Here is a 27,089-nt window from a genome sequence, read left to right as displayed (position 1 = left end):
GACATGGATGAAAATGAACGAAAAGCTCAACATGCTGCGACGCAGCGTATCAGCACCACCAGAGCTTCGCCCCAATCAACACCATTCACCACGAGGAGATGCGGTCATTTTCTTTCTATGGGGTAAGTCACGGTTCCACCTTCAGGTCCGAATCATCGGAGTCCAAAAAAACAGTCGGCGACTGTAATGCATTAATAAACAAAATGCTTGCGTACAGATAAAAATGTGTCACGAGGCAAAAAAATACTGTCGAGACCGGTTATACCGAATTCAACGGGAATCGTAAATCACTTCGCTGCATCCGCTATTTTGTTATAACCGACCGGTTGTGACGAACTGCGAAAGGGAATAAGGAATCGTGATCACTTCATTGTAGCTGCTATTTCGTTATAACTGACTACGTTTTAACCGATTTCGACAGTACACGAAAAAGCATAGAAGGAGTATAGAGGCTTGCCTTGTCCCGGGCACAGAGGAGTGTCTTCCCAGTGTCTTTCCAGCTGCACCGGAGAAGGCAATGCGGAGCCAAGGGCACCGGAGCCCGAGCCTTCGTCAATTCGAAGGGCGGCAAACTCGTCCGGGTCTGTCAAAACGGAAACACGAGACATCAGCCCCCTTTATCTCCCAAAAAGGCTTTTCGTTTTCTCGGCTTTCAAAAACTTTTCGATAAAGCAGCGTCCACGCTTCTTCGTCTAAACTGGACTCAAAACGCACCAAGCTGGGAGCATGAAAATGATGCTATGGTTACTGACAAGCTGAGAACAGCAGGGAGGAGCTTCGGATAAGGGGTGTGGTTCCTAATAAAAAAAAAAGGAGCCTTACAGACAGTTCAGTATTTGTTACAACTAAACGCGAAGCTGAAGATAAAGATTTTTACATATTAAGCTTCAGAGGTTTGCTTTTTCGAGGATGGCTCAAGCTCAGGGCTTTTCACTTCTCTTTGACTTTGACAAAACCGGCTCAGGGGCTACCTTTCAAGCTCGAAACCTCAGTTATTATTGGGCCCCACTACTTTCTAACACTAGCAGTGATGTTCCCGACGCTGACCAGAGAATGTGCAGCAGTGAAGCAGTGTACTGCTAGCCGGATATGGAAAGCTTTGCGTCTTAATCTAATCCCACACCAACACCACTACAAAGCCTCGCACTAGTATCTGCTCCAAAATGAGGTGAACTAGCACTGCCCGCATAATCTCCAGGGTAGGGCCGAAAGAGCAACTTGCCCTCCTTCGGGACAACTGCAGTCTTCTGGACCTCGTTCGGGGGCTCGAGGGAAGTGCACGGGCCGCAAGCATTTTCCCAATCCGAGGCCTTGCAGGGTGAAGCGTCGGGTGTATCCCCTGGCTCTGTCAAAGAGAATGTGCAAAATATAGACCTTTTTCGGCCTCCGTCGCATGGGCGCTGTCATCTTGAAACCACATGACGCGGCTGCCACTACAGTTGGTGGCAGGGTGAGAGTCAAAAGGAAGCTCCTCCCACCTTTTTCCACTTTAATGGAGTGAACACTGGAAAGGAAGCAACCTCCTCTCCAACATGCTCTGCTAAAGTGGAAAGGGGTGGAGGAGGTTGCTTCAACTCGTCATTCCGCTCTACTTTACGCGCTTTGCCGGATGCGTTGAGTTCGTGTTTTAGAGCGCAGCTGTTAGGAACCCATTTCCGGCTTGACCGGAGTAACCGCGCACGTTGCATTATTAGAATAATGCAAGTGGCCATAACCACACGTTGCATTATGGGAAAATTTTGCTAAATTTCCCCGCTAAATTTAGCGGAAAAAATTGCCCACTAAATTTAGCGGAAAAATTTCCCCGCTATATTTAGCGTGGGAATTTGCCGGGGAATTGTCCCACAATTTCCCGGAAAATTCCCCTCCGTGCCCTCCCCTTCTCCTTCTCAAGAGCTGCACTCTAATTCAGCATTACAGAGAATTGTAAACTTCTCATTTTTTTTTGTGCATACCAGTCTTTACTCAGAGTTAAGACGAGCCGGTGCTCGAGAAGTCAGCTCGTCGGCGTACGAAATGGCCCCGCCAGACTCTGCCAGATGGCTCCAAAGAACAAACAATTTAAGTAAACTTGGGTTTAAGCACCCCAAATACGTCCCAGGTCACCTGTACCAAGCTCCATCGTCGACAAAACCACTTACCCTGCTTGTGCGTTTCACCAGCGCCAAAAATAATGCCAACAACTAAGCATCTGCATGCAAAAAGATCCGAAATGTGGTACATGTTGTTCATCGACATGGCGAAACAAAGTTTACCGGGAGCAAAAAAGACTTTTGTGACACCGCCCTGCCAGTAAGTTCGCCCTCGGTTGTACAGCTAGCCGACCGTGCACAAGCCGTCGGGAGAAGACAACGATATAAACACGACGGCAGAGCGACTGCCAGATCGGAGGCATTCGGAAGCATGTCCTTTTTTTGTCGCGACTACAGTCTAAGCTCAGTATAACAGACGTTGATTTAGACCAAGATTTTGGTCTGTTGTAAGAGGAGTATATGTTGTATGCAGATATGAAGTTGGGTCAATGGTATGTAGAGAAAAACCAACCGAACTTCACAAATTGGTATGTTATATCTAGGGTTCGGAGTTTCCGGTTTAAACCGATAAAAACGGATAAAAGTATGCCGAATCCATTTCCGGAAATTCGGTTTTAACCGAAAAAGGTTAGTTTGCAGGTTCGGCGTTTTCAGTTTAAACCGATAAAAGTATGTCTAATCCGTTTTCTAAAATTCGATTTTTGCCGAAAAAGGTCAGTTTTTTAGGGCCGCGTCGAGGTGGGTGCGGGACGGTGGAGGGGCTTTGCAAGGTTTGACATTGTGTGACGTCTTCGTGATTGCCCCCTTCCAATGTTCAAAATGCAACAAAAGAGGTCTTGGATTGTCCTTCGCGGGACATCTGTGTCGTTTCTGTGACCGGGCTTTGTGTGTCAAGTTCCCGGTCCCCCCAAAAAAGTTTGGATGTGGGCTAGTACAGTATAGACCACTTACAACGTAACCGCTTATAGTGCAGGACCGGGTATAACGCGGTTTTTTTAAACCACCGGTTCACCTCCCATAGAACTCCATGTAATTACATACTGCTTATAATGCAGGCGCGCGAAGGGAAATACCGGTTATAGTGCGGTTTGTGGCACAGCCCGCCGACCGCGCCGACGACCGGAGCAGCGAGCTCGCTTCCCTGTGCAACACTATAGATAACAGCGCTGACGGCGCGAGCCGCAAGCTGCACTCGCGGGGCAAGGAGGTTGCTCGAAAACGCGGGGAGAAGCGAAGAGAGAGGCTTCAGTTGCCATAGCGACAGAGGGACGCACGCACGAGTCGTTCACGTGCGTGCGTCTCTCCGCTGCGTTGGAAACAAAGAAACAAACAACCGCAACGACAGACCAATCGCAGGTCGAGGAGAAGTGTTCGCGCGCGTTGCATGCCGATCGCGGGCCGGCTGAGCCGGCTGCTTCTATCTGCAAACATGGCGTCGGTTGTGATCGTCGTCGTAGACGGCGTTCATCTCATCGTTCCGCGTAAAAGCGCTATCCTTGACTTTGAATTTTCGTTGTGTGTCGCTATGATAACCCAGCAGATACTAGAAGGGAAGATCCACCTACTCGTGCTGTGATGTCGTGGCGGCGCTCTCAAGACGGCAGAAACGCCCGTGTCGTCGTGTTTGTTTACTTCGACTACAGTGGTGATTTCTAAGCATTTGTGTCCTCAAACATCGAACGGATTTCTTATTTAGCGCATTTCATGCGTGTGCTCAAGTTCACGGTATTACTGGCGCGTGCCGTATGAAGGATGCGAATTTTCACGCGTTTTCATCTCCGCAGAAAAGTGATTAGGGTTAGCAATCCTGAACGCTCGCAACGTCCGTCCGCAACCCGCGGATTCCACAATTTTGAGGTGTGTCCTAACGGAAGTTGTAGCGAAGACCATGTATGTATATGTGTCGTTATTCTTTGAGTGATCACAATTATCACAGCTACAAGAATAATCTGATCCGGTGCCCTATGGTGTTTCTTTCATATTCACCGAAAAAAAACAGTAAACGTTTTGGGAATAAATACACACCGAAAAAAAATTTTGAAAAAATAAAAACCGAAAACGCGAAACCAGAGTTATATCCAAATGTCTGTTGTAACCAGGTCTGTTGTAATGAGCTTAGACTGTAGCAGGCACGATACGCCTCAAGGCAGGATTTATTAGGCATGAGAGACCCTGCATGAACTGCGCAAGTGGCCAGTGCGATGACAGAAGAGCTTGCCTCGCTTGATGCGCACGGGGCCACTCCCCCAGTGTCCCTCCTGGTTCACTTGCAGTGAGGACTCGGAGCCCGAAAGTCCAGACCATGAGCCCTTGGAGGTCTGAGCAGCAGGCAACTCAGTTTTCTCTGTTAAGGGGAGACACTGCTCTTTAAAAACAAAAACTTTTTTTTTTTCTTTTGAAGATTGCCAGGCATTTATTATTTTGACCTGAAGGATCTTTGTTAAATAAGTCTCTCCCATCTTGAAATATTATCTTGGAAATAAAGTAAAATGGATCTGTGGATGTTTTTTAATACTATTTCTGAGTGAACTATTTACCTACACCCTCTACTATTTCATGGAAGCCATACGTCCACTTGCACATATCTAATCTTTAAAATGCTTCTCTTTCTCGGGTAGGTATATGCGTGATATACGCATAAAGGGGTACAAATATATTAAATAGGGTATCAGGCGTTTTTTAGGTGCTTTTTAGGCATCCTGCAATAAATCATTTTGAAACTGGGAAGTTCAAAAGTCTCCTAAAAAGTTTGTAATGCATCCCAAAGCTTTCACATACCTTTTAGTTCACTGATATATGTTTATTTCATTATTTCAATTCGTCTTAATCCGTTCCATAATATTTGCAAATGAAATTTATGATATTAACAAAATTAGGTTACATCAAAACCAGGTACATAGTATTTGTACAGTCGACCTCAGTTATAGCACACTCAGGTATTTCGATTTACTATTTATATCAAACAGCCCAAACATCCCCTTGAAAATCACATGTAATTCTATAGGAGCATTGGCTTTTTGTATCGAACTCCAAAGGCGGGGTACGCAATATAGCGAACAAAGCCCGGCCCCATTGCTTTTCCCGCGATCCGATTGTGCCAGTGGCGAGCACATCGCTTGCATTGAGGGGCTGGCAGACCGCACACGCCAGCATACAAGCGGTAAGATACGCAACAAGAAAACAGCTGTAAAAAAAAAATGAACTGTAAAAAAAAAAGTGGAGGATGACAAAAGAAAGGGGAAGGGCCCATGCGCACGCTTAGGAAGAGCGAAAGAGTGCTCACCGTTAGAACGGTTGCCTGCGCCCTTTCCCCGAACACTGCCACTGCTGCGTGCATTTCTAACCCCAAAATAAAATGAGCAAAAAAAACAAAAAAAAAGTCTTCGGCAAGTAAGTATGTCGACAACAATGGTTCTGCAATCGCACTTTGAATGCCTTAACTTTGTTTACCTTTTGCCGTTTGTTTGCCGTTATCGCCTCGTCCGTTTTTTCTTTTTCTTTTTTTGCTGCCTGAATTTAGAGCCTTCCTTTTGTTGCTTGCTTAACTTCTTTCATGCATCTCGCTTTCCCATTTTTCTTTTTTTATTATTTTCGTGTTTTGTCGTTCATGCTGTTTGGAGGTCCCGACCAGGCGCCGCAGGTGTAAGGGAGACGGTGTTTGGGGTTTTTGACAACTAAGTTCTACTGTATTTAGTGGCTCTTGGATGCTCTATTTGGAAAGCTCCCGTTTGTCGCGACCTTCGGTATTAACAGATGCCAGGAAATTTCAACATATTTTTGTATATCAAATTATTGATATATCAAACTACCGTAGAATACCGCGCATCCGCCCATTCCACATTAAGCGCCCATTACCAAATTTGTAAGATCGGAGAAAGTATGCATTGTACATTTATATGTAAAATTGATGACCGGACAAGCGCCCATCCCCCATTTTTTTGCGATTATCTCCAAAGTATGAGTGGGCACTTGCCCGGTATTTTACTGTATTTTACTATCCCTTTTGAATTCAATATATCCAAGTTCAACTGTAGCCAGACTGTAATGGAAGATAAGCTAGGTAAATTTAGCTTGAATTGAATCACAATTTATATTAAAAAAAATATCTCTAGAAGCAGTGTTGCCCCTTATAGAAGCAGCAAAACACACCTGCTCTCTGTACCTTGCACAGAAAACCCAAATGGAACATGGGTTCATTCAATGCCGATCAAATTGTTAGAATTTGTATTTGTGTGGGGTCCATTTCGTTTTCTATCGTCGCTACCCTGTCTAACGCAACAAACTTGAGGGGATCCTTTGAATGGAGAAAAACTTGCCTTGCTTGACGCGCACAGGCCCACTCCCCCAGTGGCCCCCCTGGTTTATCAGCAGTGGGGACTTGGAGCCTGAGAGCCCAGACCACGAACCCTCGGAGGTCTGAACAGCAGGCAACTCGGTTTTCTCTGTGAAAGAAGCAGTACAACACATCTGCTCTCTGTACCTTGTACAGAAAACCCAAATGGAACATGGATTTGTTCAATACTGATCAAAACGTTAGAATTCGCATTTGTCCGGGGAATATTTCCTTTCCTATCATCGCTACCCCGTTTTAAAACTGATCAAAACGTTAGAATTCGCATTTGTCCGGGGAATATTTCCTTTCCTATCATCGCTACCCCGTTTTACAAAAAACAAACTCAACCTTTTTTAACCCCGGTAAAGAACAGCTGTGGTGGGCTGAGCAGACAATCCTCGCTGGCGGAACAATGACTCGCATGTACCCCCGCAAGCAATAGGAGATGAAGCACACCAAATGACTTTTTTCTACATCTGCGATCCCAAAAAGCTCTGTTACCTTCCAATCTCTCCAGAGAGTCCGAAGTACAAGACCTCAACTTTGCATTCTATTCCTAGATCGGACCACAGCTCTTTGAAAAACTGTAGTCAATGCAGCACATTGGCATCTTCCTACATTTAGGCGGTGGTTCCACTACCACCACCTCGATGTTGTGTTCAAACATTGAAAACACGCGACGGATATTTTTTCACGACGGCAGGATCGGGTGCAAGCAACGCTCGCACGTTTGCGACCTCCCACGGTATTGGGAGTGCAAGCAGCTGCTGATGCAACGGCAGAATAAGATGGCTACGGACAGAACACAAAGAGAGGAGAAATGTGACAGATGATCACTAGAAAACGACTCTCTAAAGGGAACGAGACAAGGCATGTGCCATATGTGCAGCTACATTCACTGACAAGACGAGAACGTCAGTCAGCTGTCCCGCCTCCAGCACCTGCTTCCCACCTTCGACAACACTTCGACGTCTCCTTAAGGCTCATGTGTGCATGTGCAGCCAAAGCATGGCAAAAGGCTACGAACGCATGCTGGAGGACGGGCCTCCCGATGAGATGCCATGGCATTCTCCCCTTGTAAGCGACCGCAGAAGGATTATTTCTTAGCATCTCTGTAGTGCGTTGAAACAAGCCGAGAGAATATTAGAGCCGCACAGAACCGCAATGACCAGTTAATTTCCACCAGATCTTTTACCGGGGTGCGGCTTCACCATGCTTGCCCGCAGGATACCTACGTGAAAAGCAGTGTCTATTCTCTCGGAGGCCGGGAGAATAATTTTTCTGAAATTATGCCGGCAGTCGCCATCCTTTGGCAGTGGCAATCAGTTTTTCAAACAATGTTTCATATAAAGATTGTTTCATCACCACGAGATGTTTCGTTGACAGATTGCTTCCTCGACAGATTGGTTCATCGACAACTCAAATTAGCTTTTTCCTGTAATAAGCCGCCCCAGATTGTCGCCGTGAAGCAGTGTGTATGGGTGGGCCAGGTGCGTTAACATTTTTTGTAATCAGCCGTTGCAGACCTTTGCCACGAACCAGCGTCATGTGGGCCGAGTAGGTTAACACGCGCGACGAAATGTCCTTACAGTGTGCGATTCATGTAACGAGCGTCGATGAAACGTGCGTTCATTAAGCGCGCATCCACGAAAAGTTGTCCATGAATCGTGTTTCCACGAAATCCCGGGAGAATAAGTCAGGATTCTACCGGCAGTTGTCAAACGATTTCAGACAGCCAATGGCAGGCGACTGCCGGTAGAATTTCGGGAAATTATTCTGCCAGCTGCCAAGAGGCTAGGCACTGCTTAAATTAAAATTCAAGAAAAGCAACGGAAAGAGGCACCCCCTTGACACTAGCAAGCCTCACCAGGACTACATATCTGCTTCCCCTATCTTCCTGCTTTCTCTCAAAGTACGAGAACACAAAGAGCTTTCACAGTATAGTCACTGGCATGATGAGAATGGCACGAAGGCCCGACGGTAGTCCTTCCTCCAGCACCAGATTCCCTCTTTCCAAAACATTTTGGCATCTCGTGAGCTTTGAGCGTGCAGGCAGAGCCAAATGCACAGCGGAAGGCAAAAAGTGTATGCTGGATCCAAGGCATCCAAACGAAACACCTGTAGTGAAACAAGTTATGCGAAAATAAACTTTTGACCGCAAAGCAAATAGGAAGATTAATATTCGGCTGCAAGGTATGCTCAGCTTCAGGATGCATTTATTGATGCGAATAAAGGGATGTGAAGATGAACTTTTGACCGCAAAGCAAATAGGAACATTAAAAGTCAACTGCAAATTTAATTTGACTATTTTCTAGCACAGTCACGTCTCGTTTAATATGGGCCCCATTATTATGGATACCCTGGTATAAGGACACCATTTTCGTGGACAAACTGGGAAAATACGTGCATTTTGGTCTCGTTATTATGGACAATTTGCGGGAACGAAAGTGTCCACATTATTCAGACGTCACTCTACGAATATTTGACATTTAATGCGAATTGACCGTGAACGCTTTAAGAAACTACTGCTGGAAATTCCTTTTAGAACAGCTACGAAAGGGAAGTTTTAATGCACGAGGAAAAAATTTCAACTCAAATAATTCTAGCAGTAGAAGTGCACTGCAAATACAGTCGCCGGCCGATTATTCGGACTTCGCAGGGACCGAAAAAACGCCCGTATAATAGAGCAGTCCGGAAAATCAGCAGATTGAAAAACTTGCCTTTATTACTTTTAAGTGGGCTTAAAAAAATTGCGGTGGCTTCGCTCGGCTATGCCAGGAGATACGTAGCGTGAGATTATGCACACAAAATAAGAGGCGATATCAAGCTGCTTTGGTGCAGCGTCAGACTTGGTTACTGCGCAACGGAGGCGCACAGCTGGGCACGCGGCGGCGCCAGTGCGTCTGCCACGGCTATGACGTCACTCCTCTGGAATGCACAGACCGGTGAGGTGTGCGCGGCGGCGGCGGCTTTGGTGCGCCAGCTGTTCGCCGTGTGACGTCACTGCTCCTCGCGCATGCGCAGCACGGAGCACGGCTCATTATGCGAGCCACGCAAAACTGCTCAACCTCGGCCAGTGTAGCTCACGTTACAAACAAGCCGTAAATAGTGCCTTGCTTCAAGTTACGCCTGCGTGCCTTGTTTTAGGTTACGCCTCCGTTTGCGTTCCGCAACTTTCAGTTAGCTTGAGATTCGCTGCCTCCTTTTCTAGGGTTAAAGTCGAGTACTTTCTGCGCTTCTTAAAGGGCTACTCCGCTCAATTCCGAAAAATTTAGGCTTCCATGTGACTCACATTCACAAAGCACTACTAAACAACTCTACGTCTTCGGATTTGCGAAATGTGGAATATTATTTGTGTAATCCTAATTTAAACATCAGCAGATACCGAAACCGAAACTTCGGTTGCGTCAGGCAACATTAGTCTCGGGTCGTCAGAGTCATGGCACGTCACGTCGAACCACGTGGTCTTGTGACGTTCGGGAGGGAGCGAGAAACAGGACACGCAACGCAGGCAGGTCTTTTTTTTTTTTTTTTTTTTTATTGGACGCGGGCAGGTCGCTTTGCATGGCGTGGACGGTGATGGCCCGGTGGAGAGAGGAAAGGGGAGAAGACGAAAGAGGAGAAGGGGAGCGGAGAAACAGACCGATAAGCGCGCAGGGCAGCGCAAACTAGCGCATCCGCGTTACGGTGATCACGTGGACGCCCGGTCAGCCAACACCGGGAGGAGAAACTCATGGTGTCATCGTTCAATTTTACTCTGAGAAGTAAAAACAAGCAAAACGTGAGAATGACGTACACATGCCTCTGACGTAGTGGTTCAACGTTGGCCGCTCCAACTCCGTGGCATTGACTGCGCTGACGATTCCGCCTCGCGCCGCACGCTAGAGTTGGCAGATTTCGGCGACTTGGCTCGCTTGAAAGTTTGCTGGCCCAGTTTATTAAATATATAAACGGAATTAGATTGTAATATTTGACATGGGGTCTTCCTATATGATACTGAAGAAGGCTACATAGTTTTCTAAATATCAAAAATGAAGCGGAGTTTCCCTTTAATGACACATCACGGCGGCAGAAGAACAGATGGGGCCATGACGTCCAAGCCAGCGTTGTCCGAACGAGACGAGATGGAAATCCACGATCGCAAAATGGCGACTGGCGACGGAGGGATGGAAGGAAACAAAGCAAAATGATAATAATGATGATGATGATGACGTGCAGCTAAATGGAAAAAAAGGGCTAGCATAGCATCACCTAGCGGTAGGATTCAGCAGTACTCAAGTAGCGCTGCCAAACCAAGCCAATCCATTTGCAGCCAATGTAAAATTCAAAATGGCCGCTTCTTGGCGGTATTTTCCGCTGATAGCTCGCGACGATTTTGTCCTAATAATCAAACTTTCGGACTTCAAGCTGTCCGAAACATTGGTCGTGAATATGCCCTATTTCCTGTGGGGTAAGTCACGGCTCCTCCTTCAGGTCCGAGATATCGAACAAGTCCGAATTATCAAAGTCCGAAAAAACGGTCGGCGACTGTAGAATCGAAGAGCAAAAACTATTCAGAAGTTATTTGAAGTTTTCAATATTGACAGACTTCTAGCTTTTACAAGCTCTCACTCAAAACAGTGACAGGGTTACAAGTGTCACGCAGCTGTCATCAGCAGGACTGCATAAGAGGAACAAGTAAGGGCTGCAATTGCAGCAAAACTTGCCTTCCTTCACAACACAGTTGTCGGTCCAGCATCCCTCCAGGCCCAGCTGGGAAGGAGGCATTCTGCCGCAGTCCTCGTAGCAGGAGCTTCCGCCCGTCAAAGAGGGGAGCATCTCGTCCGGCACTGTTGAAGAGAACGGCACAAGAATGCAGCAGACATCACGGGGCAAAAGAGAAGACAACTCCCTTCACCACGAGGCTAGATACAACGAGGAAATATAAAAAATAATGCCGCAGGAGAACCGAAACGTGCAGCCCACAAAATGGCCTTTATGGAAAAGTTAGGCCAGTCTACTGGCCTGGTGACTTTGCTTCGAGGGCGAAAAGTATCTTAGACCCTCCAAAGGTAAAACAAAAAAAAATAATCTAAGGACGTTAGCTCCTGCTAATAATTACTGACTGGACAAAAAGGCTCGAGGTACACCTAAGCACTTCTTATGAGTTGTAAATCCGAAAGCATGTACGTCATCCTACCACTCCCTTATTTCGTCTGCAGCGTATTTGAGTTGACGGCAGAGCGCCGCGCTCCGCCAGCGAGGAGGGGGCGCCTCTCCTCAGAGCAGCGCGCTGACGGACACGCAGCGCCATGGGGTGGCCAGTCAATGAAATTGACGCGCAACAGCCAATGGGAGTTTCGTCGACACGCGCCAGCCAATTGGATTGAAGCCGAAGCTTTGAGATCGGGAAATTTTGGTGCCGTCCCATTGGCTAGCTTTGCGCCGGATTTGATAGCTGGGAGCTGGCTTCACCTGGAGAAAGAATTTAAGGTGCCGTTTGGTGTGAATTCAAAGCTGATGACGTCGGCTCGCTCCATGGGACAGTTAATGCTTTCGCATTAAAAGTTCTTGCTGTGATATTTTCGTGAAAACTGATGTGATGAAGGCCCGATGAGAATGACTGAAACTTAGTGTAGATGTAATGAATTCTAGAACGGTGAAAATTATAGAACTTTGCTTCAGTTCCTCACAAGTCTGGCCACATTGCAGATGTATATCATTTGTTCATTATTTGGAAGCCTTCAATGAAAATGTTACGATGCACAAAAAATAACAAGGGCTAAGAATTAATGAAGAGTAGAATAAAAAAAAACAGTGGCTTAGCTCGGCTATGCCAGGATATACGTAGCATAAGATTAGGTTCAGCTGGTTATTCTCAGCTTCCCTGGTTGTCTAGGATTAGCTTGATTATCATGCTTACTGCTGCTTCAGTGACACACACACGGTATACGCATTATGTGACTACTTCGGGATCCGATGAGTTAAGCTTCTCCGCTCTTCTTATTGCGGAGGAGGCGCCGTGTAACCGAGCTTTCGGTTGCACGTCAAAAGATCCCCAGGGGGTCGAAATTAATCCTCAGTCCTTCGCTGGGGCGTGCCAGATGCCCGTCGCTGGTTTGGCCAGCTGTGTGAAGTGTTGTTATGTATCAAGCAACCAAGCTGCCGCCCAGAACAACCGGACAGCGCGAGCCATAAACTGGAGCGGGTGCATGCGCCCGGCGCGTGCATCGGGGACTGACCTAGGTGCCATACCAGTCCTGCCCGTTCCGTCACTGCTCCTCGCGCATGCGCAGCACGGCTCTCCAGGAGCCACGCAAAACTGCTCAACCTCGGCCAGTGTAGCTTACGCTACAATATTACACGCATGTTCATTGAACCAAACGCAATGAAATGCGGAAGCTTTACAGGGACATTGTTTGCAAAAACCATTAGGAAAGGAAATGGTACAGTGATGAAATGGTTGTGATATGCCGTGCACGCATCGAGAACAACGTCAAGGACGGTGTCGAGGATGACCTCTAGGGCGATCTCAAGGATGCCCTCTAGGATGATGCCGCGGACGTCAAGGACGGCGTCGAGGATGGCATCCTAGAAAACGTCTAGGACGATCCCTGGGATGACCTCAAGGACGACCTCTAGGACGACGTCAAGGACGACCTCTAGGATGACGTCAGGGACGACATCAAGGACGTCAGGTTAGGTCAGGTTCAGCGGCTGAAGCTGACGTGACCTGAACTTGATTACATGACTTTGCACTTCAGCCACGAGCAGTACATGACCTTGAGGACATGACCTTGAGCGTGGTTGGGCCTATAAAGCTACCGCTCTAACACACCTCGTAATGACCTTAGATTGATATATATTTCCACACAAATTACTGAAAAAGACAGCGCCTGATTCTTTTTAACCCCTTAACCGTTTTGGACGAGCCTAGCTCGTCCATCTCGAACCATCCCTAAACCGTTCAGAATGAGTGTAGCTTGTCTGCCCTGCACCGTTCGTCCCTCCGCTGTTTTAGACGTCCCAGGCTCGTTCATGACGCAGCTTGAGATGCTGCCAACAGATGGCAGCACAGGAACGGCAATTTTGCGTCAGTTTTGTTTGTGTTATGTCTTTTTCTTCTTTTGAAGACAAGATCAAAAAATGGCATCCGGTGGTGGTGACACGTTTGGCCCGGGCCCATCCAAAGGGAAAGGAAATGCTTCTTTTGAGGAAGACTTTGATAGCGACATGGATACTGACGTCTACTTGTGTTCTTCAAGTGAAGAAGACAGTGATCACGACGTCGAACTCAGCAGCTCCTGACGAAGCGGAGGACGACGACGATCCAGATTGCGCTATTGCCGATGCTCGGCAGTGGTCGAAAATTGACATGAACAGTGTTCCACCAGTACCCCCTCGGTTCCCTTTTCTCAGCAGCCCGGGTAAGACATTTTTGGTCCAATCAACCACCAACGTGCTTGAGTACTTTGAAGCTCTTCTGGACAACGGCTTGGTCGCGCTGATAGTTAAGGAAACCAACCAACACACTGAGCAAAAACTCAATGCCAGCCAACTCAGCGAGCATTCTCGCCTCAAGAAATGGCTGCCAAGGACAACGGAGGAGATGCGGGTATTCTTGTTGCTCCTGCTGTTGCGAGGAATTGTGCAAAAACCGGAGCAAGAATGGTATTGGTCGAAGAACAAGCTTCTGCACACGCCCATCTTTGGAGAAGTGATTAGCGGTAACTGGTACCAGCTCATCATGAGGATGCTTCACTTCGTGGACAACGAGAGCTCGACCGATCTTGGGACTCATCCACAGCCCAAGCTCTACAAGATATGGCCATCTCTGTCGCGTTTGGTCGAGAGGTACCGCATGGCCTACATACCAGAAGGAGACGTCTCTATCAACAAAAGCCTCATGCTGTTCAAAGGGAGGTTGAATTGGGTGCAGTACCTCCCATTGAAGAAGGCCCGTTTTGGGATAAAATTCTTCATGTAGTGCGAGGCAACATCAGGCTATGTATGGAACAGTATGATCTACACTCGAAAGGGTACAGATCTGAGCACTCTTATTCCAGTTCTTCCTGAATCTGCAATGGGGACAAGGGTGGTGCTGAAGTGGCTGGAGCCACTCCTTGGGAAGGGGTACGGCGTGACCATCGACAATTTCTACACATCACCGGAGCTTGTTGATGCCCTCATCAAGAACTGCACAGATGTGTATGGAACTGTGCGAGCCAACAGGAAGAAGATGCCACCAGAGTTTCGCGCACTTAAGCTGAAGAAGGGTGAAGCGCAAGCCTACCAGCGCGGTAAGTGTGTCGCTCTCCAGTGGCGAGACAAGAAAGTCGTCACCGTAATGAGCACTGTACACAGTGCAGAAAACAGAGTTCTCAGACACAAGAGGACAAGACGTAGTCAAGCCTAGCATCGTGTGGGACTACAACCACACCATGGGGGGGTCGACAAGTGCGACCAAATGCTGGCAAACTACCCGGTGTCAAGGAAACGACAAAAGATCTATTACAAAAAGATATTTCGTCGGCTTGTAGATGAAGCACCATGCAACTCCTTCATTGCGTACGGAGAGAAGATGCTCCTCACTGAGTACCGTCTTGCTCTTGTTGAGAGCATTCTGAACAAGTACCATGAACCCTCAAAGAAGCCAAAGCGCGGACGTCCCTCCAGCCTGCTCGATGATGACCGGCTCACTGGCCGCCACTTCCCAACCTACATCCCACCAACTGAAAAGAAAACCGAGCCAACCCGAAAGTGCATCCTCTGTCGCAAGAAGATGGACCAAAATGGAAAGAAGCTGAGGAAGGAGACAAGGTTTTGGTGCAGCAAGTGCGAGAAAGCTCTATTTCCGTGTTTCGAGCTGTATCACATGCTCGCAAGTTGCCTCAGGGGCCCAGACAACCTTCCTTTCCAACCCGGGTATTTTCTTCTTTTTAGAGCGCAGCTCCTAGGCGCCCGTTCCCGGCTTGAGCGGCGTCGGCGTCGCCGTCGGCATAACCGAGCGGTGCATTATGGGTAAATTTCCCCGCTAAATCGAGCTGAAAAATTTTACCGCTAAATCGAGTTGAAAAATTTTACCGCTAAATCTAGCGAAAAACTTTCCCCGCTAAATCTAGCACAGAAATTTTCCCGCTAAATTTAGCGGAAAAATTCTCCCACTAAATCTAGCGGAAAAATTTCCCCGCTAAATCTAGCGGAAAAATTTCCCCGCTAAATCAAGCGGAGAAATTTTCCCCGCTAAATCTAGCGGAAAAATTCCCCCCGCTAAATCTAGCGGAATAGTTTCCCCGCTAAATCTAGCGGAAAAATTTCCCTGCTAAATCTAGCGGAAAAATTTCCCCGCTAAATCTAGCGGAAAAATTTCCCCGCTTAATCTAGCGGAAAAATTTCCCCGCTATATCTAGCGAAAAAATTTCCCCGCTAAATCTAGCGGAAAAATTTCCCTGCTAAATCTAGCGGAAAAATTTCCCCGTTAAATCTAGCGGAAAATTTCCCCACTAAATCTAGCGGAAAAATTTTCTCCCTAAATCTAGCGGTAAATTTCCCCGCTAAATTTAGCGGAAAAATTTCCCCGCTAAATCTAGTGGAAAAATTTCCGTGCTAAATCTAGCGGAGAAATTTCGGTCACGTGACCTGGGGAGTCACGTAACCCCCAGGTCACGTGACACGCTCAGGTCACGTGACCCCCTCCCGAGGTCACGTGCCCTCGGGGGGGGGGGGGGGTCACGTGACCCTTTCCCCTATGTCACGTGAGCCCCCCAAGAAACTGTGGCCCTCAGTACCCTTCCCTCCTCCTTCTCAAGAGCTGCGCTTTCACTTTTTTTTTTTTAGTATGAGTTAGTTTTTGTCCCAAAAACAAAGCAATTACAATCGACTTCAATAAAATGTTTCTGTTTGCTCTGGTCGCTCAGTCATAACAGGGCTTTATGCGTGGAGTAACTGTAATCATAAGATTAGAAGATAAAAAAAAAAGAAACAGTTTAGGGTTAAAAATTCCCGAAAAATGAGAAACGGTTAAGGGGTTAAGCGTTATTAAATTTGTAAAGATAAACTGCACTTACTTTCACTTTATGAAGGTTCAATGAAAGTTCCTCCTAGATCTGTGCTAGGTACATTAGTAGCATTTTTTCACGATTTCAAGGCCGTGGTGTTGATTTCCTAAGCACAGAACACCCAGCTTGCATGTTTCCAAGGAAATGAATATTACAATACTACACGAATTTGTGCCACTTATGTCAACAAACAGAGGATTATAAAAATGCAACCCATTAAAATTTTGACGAAATTGGGGGAAAGTTTTTGTCCGAGTCAAACATCAAAATGCTAGATGGTGGCCAATCCCGAGAGCATGTCGTCTGTTTCTTTCACAGGAGTTACGGTGATGCTAGAATGATGCCAAGCTCTGATTGGCTTTGATTGAAATAATAGTGGGTAGACCTCAATGCTAGATTCCTTGAGGTCTACCCACTACTTTTTTTTGCAACCAGCCAATAAGAGCTCTGCGTGTTGACATCGCAGCCCCTGTGGAAGAAGCAGATGAACTTTCGCTAAGTAATAAACAAATGTTTGTGTACAAATAAAAATACCATATTTACTAGCATAATGAACACACATTTTTTTCCCAAAAAGTTCACATATTTGGGGGGTGCATTCATTATGCGGGGTAAAATCTTTGCATTTACACTCTATGCGCAAATGCCATTTTAGGTGCCACTATGACAAAGAAGGGTAATGTGGCACGTCTCCACTGATGGAGGTGTGCCTATGGCTTGTCGTGGGTGCACCACAGTAATCATGCTCTATAAATTGCTAACTTTTTTAGGGTGCTTTCGGCGTGCCTTTTGTCGAAGAAAAAGCGCCCTACGAAGCTCACTCAGCACGGAGAGCGACGCGACCATTCTTAGGCCTAACAACTTGCACGATATCACTGTTCAAAAGCGGATCACAGACAATGGCGTGTTTGTTGACATCAATGCATTTGATGGACAAAGTCCGTCCGAGGCTGGGCAATTCCTTGACTTCAGCTTGGCTAGGCAAGCACGGAGCTAGGTTTCACGGTTGATCACTTCAGCAAGTACGCACTTGCGGCCATTACGAGAGTGGCTTGGCTTGGCCTGACTTGGCCGGGCCGCTTGGCGGCAAAAAAAAAATTGGCAGGCTTGGTGGCTAGCCGGCTAGCTAAGTTGGATGCAATTCAAGACTCGCGGAGCTTAAAATTAAAAGTGTGTTCATTACGCGAGAAAAAAGAAAAAGTCAAAATATTGATGGCCGTTGTGGGGGGTGCGTTCATTATGCGAGTGTGATCATTATGGGAGTAAATACGGTACTTGTCATGAGGCAAAAATTCACATCAACAATCATAGTAAAGTACAGGGGCTTGCCTTCTCTTGGGCACAGAGGAGTGTCTTTCCAGTGTTGCTTCAGCTGCACCGGAGAAGGCAATGCGGAGCCGAGAGCACCGGAGTCCCAGCCCTCGTCAATCCGAAGAGCAGCAAACTCGTTCGGGTCTGTCGAAATAGAAACAGGAGACATCAGCCCCTTATCTCCCAAAAATGTTTTTCATCTTTTCGCCTTTCAGATGCTTCTTTTTATGTCCGCATCCGCGCTTCGAGTTTCTTCGTCAAACTGGAATCAAAACGCATCGTGCCAGGACCGTGAAAATGACACTACGATTACTGACAAGCCGAGAACAGCAGGGAGGAGCTTCGAATAAGGGATGTGGTTGCTAATAAAGAACGAGCCTCACAGACAGTTCAGTAAGTGTTACAAGCAAAGACAAAGCTGAAGATAATGATCATTGAAAATGAAGCTTCAGCTTTTCTTTTTCAAGGGCGGCTCCAGCTCGGGGCTTTTCGGTTTTCCCCGATTTTGATGAAACCGGCTCAGGGCTACCTTTCAAGGTTTATCGATATACATTGAAAGTATGAAACTCTAGCCGCAAGCGGGTCCGACTGCATTCTAACACCCACATTGATGTCCCCGAAGCTGACCAGAAAATGTGCAAGCAGTGTACCGCAAGCCGGACGTGGAAAGCTTGGCGTCCTAATGTAATCCCACATTAACCCCACTGCAAATCCCCACATTCATTTCTGCTTCAAATTGAGGTGGATTGGCACTGCCCGCGTAATCTATGGGGTAGGGCCAAAGGAGCAACTTGCCCTCCTTCAGGACAATAGCGGCCCTCTGGACTTCGTTAGGGGGCTCGGGGGAAGTGCACGGGCCGCAAGTGTCCTCCCAATCCGAGGCCTCGCGGGGTGAAGCGGCGGGTGTATCCTCTGGCTCTGTGGAAGGGAACGTGCGAATTATACGTTTGACAGGTTTTCAACCTTGGCTTTGCACTCCGACTGACCCGCTCAAGTACTCTTGGGTCTATATCCATCGTCGACAGAGCCACTCGCTATGCTGCCGTGTTTCACCAGCACCAAAAACAATGCCAAAGTCTGAGCATTTGCAAGTAAGAAGATCCAGAATGTGGCAGATGCTGTTCATTGACATGGCGAAATCAGGCTTACCGGGGGAAAAAGAGGTTTGTGAAACCACCCCGTCAGTAAGTCCGCCCTTAGTTATAAATAGGACTCCGTGTTTTCGGAGTTTATTTTTCATCAAATTTGGAGGGTGTTTTTCCAAGTTTATTTTTTTCCGAAAATTCAGTGTTTATAAAAGTTAATTTTTGTTTGATTCTAAAATCTTCGAAATTTGGAGCTTAATTTCGCAGTGTTTTTTTATGAAAAAGAAAAAAATAATATCCGGGTGTATACGTAAACTAGACAAGGAAAAATAAAACGTGCCTATATCAAATAATATTTCTTCAGCTGGGTTTGGTGTTGGTGCCATTGCCATTGGCAATACTAATTTGTCCCACGGCAAAAGTTGCACACATCTGTGGCTTAAACGCCGACACCTTAAAAATAAACTCTTGGAGGTAGTCGCTGGGAAGCACGTATTCATCCCATCCTATTCCATGCTACCCCGCAGCCGCCCGAGTTGGAGTGGTAAAGGATGTAATAGGGAAGTTTCAACTGCCCCTCTTCCAATTTCATGCAATCTCTAGGATCTATATATAGCTTTAGCTGTTACAAAAACACAACCTCTCTTGCTCTTAAAACACAAACAGTATGGCCCAAACTGAAAACCAATACAGGGGTTTTTGTCGTGACCCGAATGGTCAATGACATGTCGTTCTGAACCTTGACGAGATGATCGGTGAGGCCCCTTTTTGTCAATGAACCGAGATTCGAAAGATAACTGTGGTGGCATTTTCCCGGGACCATTAACCCTTTGCGCTGATCAAACTTAATTATAAAATACCGTCTTTATTCAATTTATTGGAAGGGAGGGGGGGGGGGCATTAGCACATCAAAATTCAGTTTATGGATAAATCTGAATTGATGAAAATTTTACTGGCGGGTGTTTTTCTGAGTTTTACAGATTTATCCGAAAAACTATGAAAAATAGGACTTCGCGTTTTCAGATTTATCTGAAAACACAGAGCCCCAGTTATAAAGGTAGCCGACCGTGCACAAGCAGTCGGAAGAAGACAACAACATACTAAACACTATGACAGAGCAGCTGCCAGATCGGAGGCATTCGAAAGCATTCGGAAGCGTCATGTCCTTTTCTCTTTTGACTAGCCGGCACGATACACTTCAAGCCAGGATTTATGAGGCACGAAGGACCCTGTATGAACTGCACAAGTGGCCATTGCAATGATGGAAGAGCTTGCCTCGCTTGATGCACACGGGGCCGCTCCCCCAGTGTTCCTCCTGGTTCACTCGCCGGGGGGACTTGGAGCCCGAGAGTCCAGACCATGAGCTCTCGGAGGTCTGAACAGCAGGAAACTCGGTTTTCTCTGTGAAGGAACCAGTACAACACATCTGCTCTCTGTACCTTGCACAGAAGGCTTAAATGGAACATGGGTTCGTTCAACCCCGATTAAAGCGTTTAAATCTGTATTTGTCCAGGGTATATTTCCTTTCCTATCGCCGCCACCCTGTCTCACAAAACAAACTCAACCTTCTTTAACCCTGGTAGAAGAACAAGCTGTGATGGACTGAGAAGACAATCTACACTGGTGGAACAATGACTCGCATGTACCCCTGCAAACAATATGAGCTGAAACACCTAAAGGTGACCTTTTCCTACGTCTGCGGTCCCGGCAAGCTCTATTACCTCTCAATTGCACCAGAACGTCCGAAGTGTGGGATCTCAACTTCACATTCTACTCCTAGATCAAACCACAGCCCTTTCAAAACCTGATAGGCACGCCGACGAAGCACGAAGGGCTGTTTCGGCTAATGTTGTTCACAACGGCACATCTGATAACATAAAGCAGACGTGAATGAGGAACAATTATTCTCGACTGGTAACTATAGTCGGCGACAGGTTAAGGACTCGGGGGAAGCTCCTCCCACCTCTTTCCAGTTCAGTAGAGAAACGCGGGAGGCAGTTGCCTCTTCTCCAGCATTTGCTCTGCTAAAGTGCTAAGAGGCAGAGGGAGCTTCCCCTGAACTTCTAACCTGTCACCGACTGCAGAGCTAATCAGTAGTCAAAGCAACAGGTCAGCACATTCCTACACTGGAGCCGGTGGTTCTGCTACTACCACATCGATGTTGTGCTCAAACGTTGAAAACACGTGACGGATAATTTTTCACGACGGCAGGCTCAGGTGCAAGCAGCACCTTCCACGTTTGCAACCTCCCACGGTGCTGGGATTTAGCAGCCGCTAAAACAATGGCAGAATAAGATGGCTACGGGCAGAACACGAAAAGCGGAGAAGTGTGGCAGATGATCGTCTGAAAATGACTTTCTAAAGAAAATGAGACAAGGCATATGCCATGGACACAACTATATTCACTGACAAGACGAGAATGGCAGGGAGGAGCTTCAGTTGTCTTGCCTCCAGCGCCAGCTTCCCACCTTCGATGACGCTTCGACGTCTCCTTGAGGCTCGCATGTGCACGCGCAGCGAGAGCATGCCGACAGGCTATGAACGCATGTTGGAGGATGGGCGTTTCAAAGAGACGCCATGACGTTCTTCCTCGTCGGCGACTACAGAAGGATCCTTTCTTAGCATCTCCCTAGTGTGTTGAAACAAGCCGATACAATATTAGAGCCGAACGAAACTGCAATGACCCGCGAGTCTCCAGCAGATCTTTGACCGAGGCTGCAGCTCCACCGAGCTTGCCTGCGAGATAAATTAAAATTTAAGAAAGGCAACAAAAAGAGATGCCTCCCTGGCACCAGCGTCCTCCACCACGACTATGTATCAACTTCCCCAACCTTCCTGCTTACCCTCAAAGCACGAGAACACAAAGAGCTTTTACCGTATAGTCACTGAAAGAATGAGAATGGCACGAAGGTCCTTCGGTAGTCCTGCCTCCAGCACGAGATTCCTACTTTCCAAAACACTTAGGCATATCCGGAGATTTGTGCGTGCACGCGCAGTCAAACACACAACGAAAGGAAAGAGTCCGCACGAGATGCTAGGCATCCAAAAAAAAATGAAAGCCGCTTTCAACTCCCTGTAACGCCGAATTGGAGCGCAGCTCTTGAGGAGGAGGAGGGGAGGGTACTGAGGGCCACGTGTTCTCGGGGGGGGGGGGGGGGGGGGGGGGGGGGGGGTCACGTGACCTCGGGGGTCATGTGCCCCCTCAGAGGTCACGTGACCTCGGGAGGGGGTCACGTGACTCCCCAGGTCACGTGACCCCCGGGTCACGTGACCAAAATTTTTCCGCTAGATTTAGCGGGGAAATTTTTTCCGCTAGATTTAGCGGGGAAAGTTTTCCGCTAGATTTAGCGGGGGAAATTTTTTCCGCTAGATTTAGCGGGGGAAATTTTTTCCGCTAGATTTAGCGGGGAAATTTTTCCGCTAGATTTAGCGGGGAAATTTTTTCCGCTAGATTTAGCGGGGAAAGTTTTCCGCTAGATTTAGCGGGGAAATTTTTTTCGCTACATTTAGCGGGGAACTTTTTTCCGCTAGGATTTAGCGGGGAAAGTTTTCCGCTAGATTTAGCGGGAAAATTTTTTCCGCTACATTTAGCGGGGAAATTTTTTCCGCTAGGATTTAGCGGGGAAAGTTTTCCGCTAGATTTAGCGGGAAAATTTTTTCCGCTAGATTTGACGGGGAAACTTTCCCGCTAGATTTAGCGGGGAAATTTTTCCGCTAGATTTAGCGGGGAAATTTTTTCCGCTAGATTTAGCGGGGAAAGTTTTCCGCTAGATTTGACGGGGAAATTTTTCCGCTAGATTTAGCGGGGAAATTTTTTCCGCTAGATTTAGCGGGGAAATTTTTTCCGCTAGGTTTAGCGGGGAAATTTTTCCGCTAGATTTAGCGGGGAAATTTTTTCCGCTAGATTTAGCGGGGAAATTTACCCATAATGCACCGCGCGGTTACGGCGACGGCGACGCCGACGGCGACGGCGACGCCGCTCAAGCCGGGAACGGGCCCCTAAGAGCTGCGCTCTAAAACATCCGGGGTGAAAAAACATGTCTATGTGAAAAGAAACTTTCCAATGCGAAGCAAATATGAGTATGAAAATTTGACTGCAAATTGAATTCAAATAACTGTCTGGTACAAATATTTCACATTTAATGTGAATTGAACGTGGACACTTTAAGATTGAGCAATGTGGTGAGTTGGGCCAGTTGGTATTGAGACAAGATGAAAAACAGTGCACAAAGGACGGGACAAGAAAGACGCACAAAGAGTCGGCATTTGCGTGTTCTATTTGTGTCCCTTCCTTGTCCTGTCCTTTGTGTGCCATTTTTCATCCCACTGTAAGAAAATATCGCTGCAAATATTTTCTAGAATGCCTACGAAACACGAAGAAAAATATTTCAACTCAAATAATTCCAACAGTAAAAGCGCATGGCAAATAGAATCGAAGAGCAAATGCTATTCGAAAGTTTGAAGTTTTCAATATTTACAGACCTCTAGATTTTACTGAGCCCCACTCAAGATAGTGACAGGGTTACATGTGTCACGCAGCTGTCATCAGCAGGACTGCAGAAGGGGGAACAAGTAGGGGCTGCAATTGCAGTCAAACTTGCCTTCCTTCACAATAGAGTTGTTGCTCCAGCATCCCTCCAGGCCCAGCTGGGAAGGAGGCATTCTGCTGCAGTCCTCGTAGCGGGAGCTTCCGACCGTCAAAGAGGGCAATATCTCGTCCGGCACTGTTGGAGAGAAAGGCAAACGAATGTAGTATACATCACGAGACAAAAAAAGGGGCGTCTCCCTTCACCCCAAGGCTATATACAGCAAGGAAACATAAAATATAATGCCGCAGGAGAACCGACATCTGCAATTGACAAAGTGGCCTTTGTGAAAAAGTTGAGTCCATCTGCTGGCCTGGTGACTTTGCTTCGACCGAGACAAACATCTTAATCGGTCCAAAAATTTAAAAAAAAAAATCACCTAGGGATGTTAGCTTTTGCTAATAATTACTGACTGAACAGAAAGTTCTTGTTGTGATATTTTAGTGAAAATTAATGCGATGATGGCCAGATGAGAATAACTAAAACTTATTGTAGACAATGTAATGAATTCTAGAAAGGTGAAAATTATACCACTTTATTTCAGCTCTTCATAAGCCTGGCCCAGTTAGAGTTATATATTGTTTGTTCATAATTTGAAATCCTTCAATAAAACACCAAATATTGACTTTACATTAATTCAGAATTCCACACAAATTACTGAAAAAGTCAGCTTCCAACTTCGAAAGTGTTATTGAATTTCTGGACATAAAGGGCACTTATTTTCACTTCATAAAGGTTCCATGAAAGGGCTTCCCATATATCTGTTCTAGGTCTATTAGTAGCACGTTTTCACCATTTCAATGCCCTGGCTAAGCTCCTAAGCACAGAACACCCAGCGTGCATGTCTCCAAAAAACTGGATATTATTTCTCACCAAAATTACCTTCAGTGGAACAAGGTATGTTCAACTCTAAACTGAATAATGTCGAAGCTTAATGTTGCAGTTGGATAATCTTAATAAAAACTATGACAAAACTGTTCCTTTTTGTCTGTCTAATAAGTTTAAACTAAAATTTTATCATGAAATCGAAAGTGGATCGATCTCCGAAATCACAGACTCTGAACTTCTCAAAACAACAGACAGACATTGGGCGTGACTGGTGAAAGTTAGAGTGTGTGAAAGTCCACCTCATGCCAATCGTTCATGCGGTCAATCCGCCAAATACAAAGCATTATTCTCGAGAATAATAATTCTCGAATGTTATCATGCTCGGGGTGTTTGGGGGGGTGAAACTTAAATTAGTTCTCCCACGGTTTAAAGAAAAAGGATTCTGTTCCATACAATTTGCGTCATAAGTTTTATAACAAATAAACTATTAACCAATAAAAAAAACATTTTTTTTTTATTGCACGTTTGCCAAAACTTTAAAAGGGAGACAAGAAATTATTCCAGCCTTCCCACCCAACGATATAAATCACTCCACCAAAGATAGCAGGGGCACAGGAGCTTGCCTTCAATCACAGGCAGAGGACAGTCGCTCCAGTGTCCCTCCAGGGGAACTTGATTTGTCGCTAGGGGGTCCAAGGCCGCGGAATATGAGCCCTCATCTTCAATGTGAAGGGCGGCTAACTCATCAGGCTCTGCAAAGGAAGAAGCACGAGGCATCTGCTAGTCAAGCGCAAATAGTGCATTTCGAGTTTGAAACGAATTCAAAGCGAATAGTGGTTTTGGCCGAATATCGCCTAATCTAATAGCTTCTCCAAGCCTTTCACTGCCGTTGCACCATACATAAACGAAAGCCCAGCTGAACTCATAAACTCTGTTCCAAAGCCGCTTGTCCATTTCTGAGCTAAGTTAATTTTAATCTATATATTTATGGATTGTGTCCTCAAGACGTCCAATCCATAAATTGTGTTGGCAAGAAAATGACGGATTTTACATAAAATTAAACGTAGAGCAATTAGGGTTGATAATTGGGCCAACTGATAATCCATGACAGCAAATTCAGCACAAAATATCAGAAGAAGAAAGGGACACAAACATACAGAGACGCCCAGCTATACGAAGAGATTTACAGTGGTCTCGTGATAAGTCAAACTCTAATATTTCGTACTTCCAATTAATTCAAATAAATTTTAAAATGCTGGTTGTCAAGCTATGTTTTCAATTTATAACCCGCTTAATTCAAGCAGTGTTTTCGCTCAATTCATACTATTTGTTCATCATGGCAGGTGAGCCCCATTGAGTGCACTTCTCACCGAGCACCTTTGTACTGCAGGAAAGCAACACCGACCAAGCTTGCGGTCATTGCTTTTCTGGGGTATGCGGGTGCTAGGTAAAAAGCGCACTCGATGGGACTAACCCACCACGATTATGCAAGCGGAACTTTCATGACAATCTGCTTTCATTATAATAGGGGGGAACAGCGCAGGAAAAACCGACGAAGGACGAGTAGAAGAAGTGCACAGACACAGCGCTGACTAACAACTGAATGTTTATTTTCAAGCGAACCAGAAAGTAAACACTGGGTGTGGAGAGGAAAAAACACAGAAGCCAAAAATCCCACCTATTAAGATGCTTAATCAACTCGCCCAACTCTCTGCCGTGTTGAACCTCATTTCTTGTACATCGGGCCCTTTTTTGTGTGCTCCTATCGTAACCCATCAAGACGTTTTCTACATTAACGCCATCGCATCAGCAGTCTGCAAAGCCCATCACTACGGGTACGCAGCCAGAAAAGGTACGTCCCCCCCGGAAGTCGTCACCCTTTTCGGTATGGTGAATCCGTCCACCGGACATGCAAAACGGGTGTGCAAGATCCTTCGTTCGGAGTCGTGGAGACAAGTCAGACTACTACAGGAAGGTTTAAAAGTCTGGTGCTATCGGACTTCTGTGGATGCGGGCGCAGCAGAAAGGAAGTTCCGAGCGTGCAAGCGAGAGGTTGTGCAGGTGACAGATTTTCTGTGGGAGCGGCTGCGCGCCTCGTTCCCTAAGAAGTGTCAAGGTCAGCCGGGAGTCAAGGGCAACGTGGTCTTCATGGGAGGTGCGTCGGCTCCGGCAGAAGTGACGGACATTTTGGAAAAGGGTCCCAAATTCGCCACGGAACCGTCGGTCGGGCCTTCGGAAATGCTGGCCCTGGTTCGGCAGGTATCTGCGAAATCGTCAGAGGAAAACAGGGACCGGTGTGTTCATGAATGTGTGGAAGGGTTGACCAAAGGGGTAGGCCGAAGGCCTTTGCCCAGGCTCAAGATGGGAACGGTGGTAAATTTTTTTAATGAGTCTAAGTTGAAGCTGTTGTTGTCGGATAAAGAGGGGGGGTTTGTTGTGGTGCCTGAAGGTATGTTTCAGGAAAGAGCGAGACAGGCGGTGCTTAAGAATTTCAGAAGTGTGTCGGGAGTGGAGCTGAAGAGGGTAAAGGCCAGGGCAGTGAGGCTTTGCGGTCAGCTTGGGTTGGAGGGCCTCGGGAAGTCTGTGTCGGGGGCCAAGGGCCTATCTCGAGGTGTTCTTCTCCGTGAAGACCCATAAGGAGCTCAGGCCTTTTAGAGCTATCGTTACCCAGAGAGACTCCTGGCAGCTTCATGTATCTTCTTTTCTTCAGCGCCACCTGTGTGTGCTCACGTTGGATGATCCTTTTCGTATTTGCAATTCTGAGGCCCTTGTGGATTACCTCCGAGAAGACAATCCGGGAGGGTGTGATTTAGTGTCTCTGGATGTCGAGGATATGTTCTACTCAATACCCCATGGTGAATTGATGAAAGCGGTGG

General features: G+C 46.7%; 1 protein-coding gene across 3 annotated transcripts in view; it reads right to left on the bottom strand.

Annotated features, from left to right (window-relative positions):
• The window catches only part of LOC115314978, a 62,719-nt gene that overhangs the window by 17,010 nt on the left and 18,620 nt on the right, over window positions 1-27,089 (bottom strand). For 2 of the 3 annotated variants that reach the window (XM_042293329.1, XM_042293330.1), the window contains exons 6-15: window positions 24,837-24,965; window positions 23,401-23,523; window positions 20,075-20,200; window positions 18,510-18,632; window positions 17,733-17,858; window positions 11,073-11,195; window positions 6,350-6,475; window positions 4,252-4,377; window positions 1,223-1,345; window positions 458-583 (exon numbers count right to left, since the gene is read on the bottom strand). In XM_042293329.1, coding sequence (XP_042149263.1) covers window positions 458-583; window positions 1,223-1,345; window positions 4,252-4,377; window positions 6,350-6,475; window positions 11,073-11,195; window positions 17,733-17,858; window positions 18,510-18,632; window positions 20,075-20,200; window positions 23,401-23,523; window positions 24,837-24,965 — 1,251 coding nt within the window. The remainder of the gene's footprint in view (window positions 1-457; window positions 584-1,222; window positions 1,346-4,251; window positions 4,378-6,349; window positions 6,476-11,072; window positions 11,196-17,732; window positions 17,859-18,509; window positions 18,633-20,074; window positions 20,201-23,400; window positions 23,524-24,836; window positions 24,966-27,089) is intronic. The other variant, XM_042293331.1, reaches the window with a different exon arrangement.

Source organism: Ixodes scapularis, unplaced genomic scaffold, assembly GCF_016920785.2.
Source record: "Ixodes scapularis isolate PalLabHiFi unplaced genomic scaffold, ASM1692078v2 PGA_scaffold4__175_contigs__length_147842914, whole genome shotgun sequence".
NCBI lineage: Eukaryota > Metazoa > Arthropoda > Arachnida > Ixodida > Ixodidae > Ixodes > Ixodes scapularis.
The sequence above is the reverse complement of the archived record's forward strand: the minus strand, read 5'-3'. Positions and strand labels throughout refer to the sequence as shown.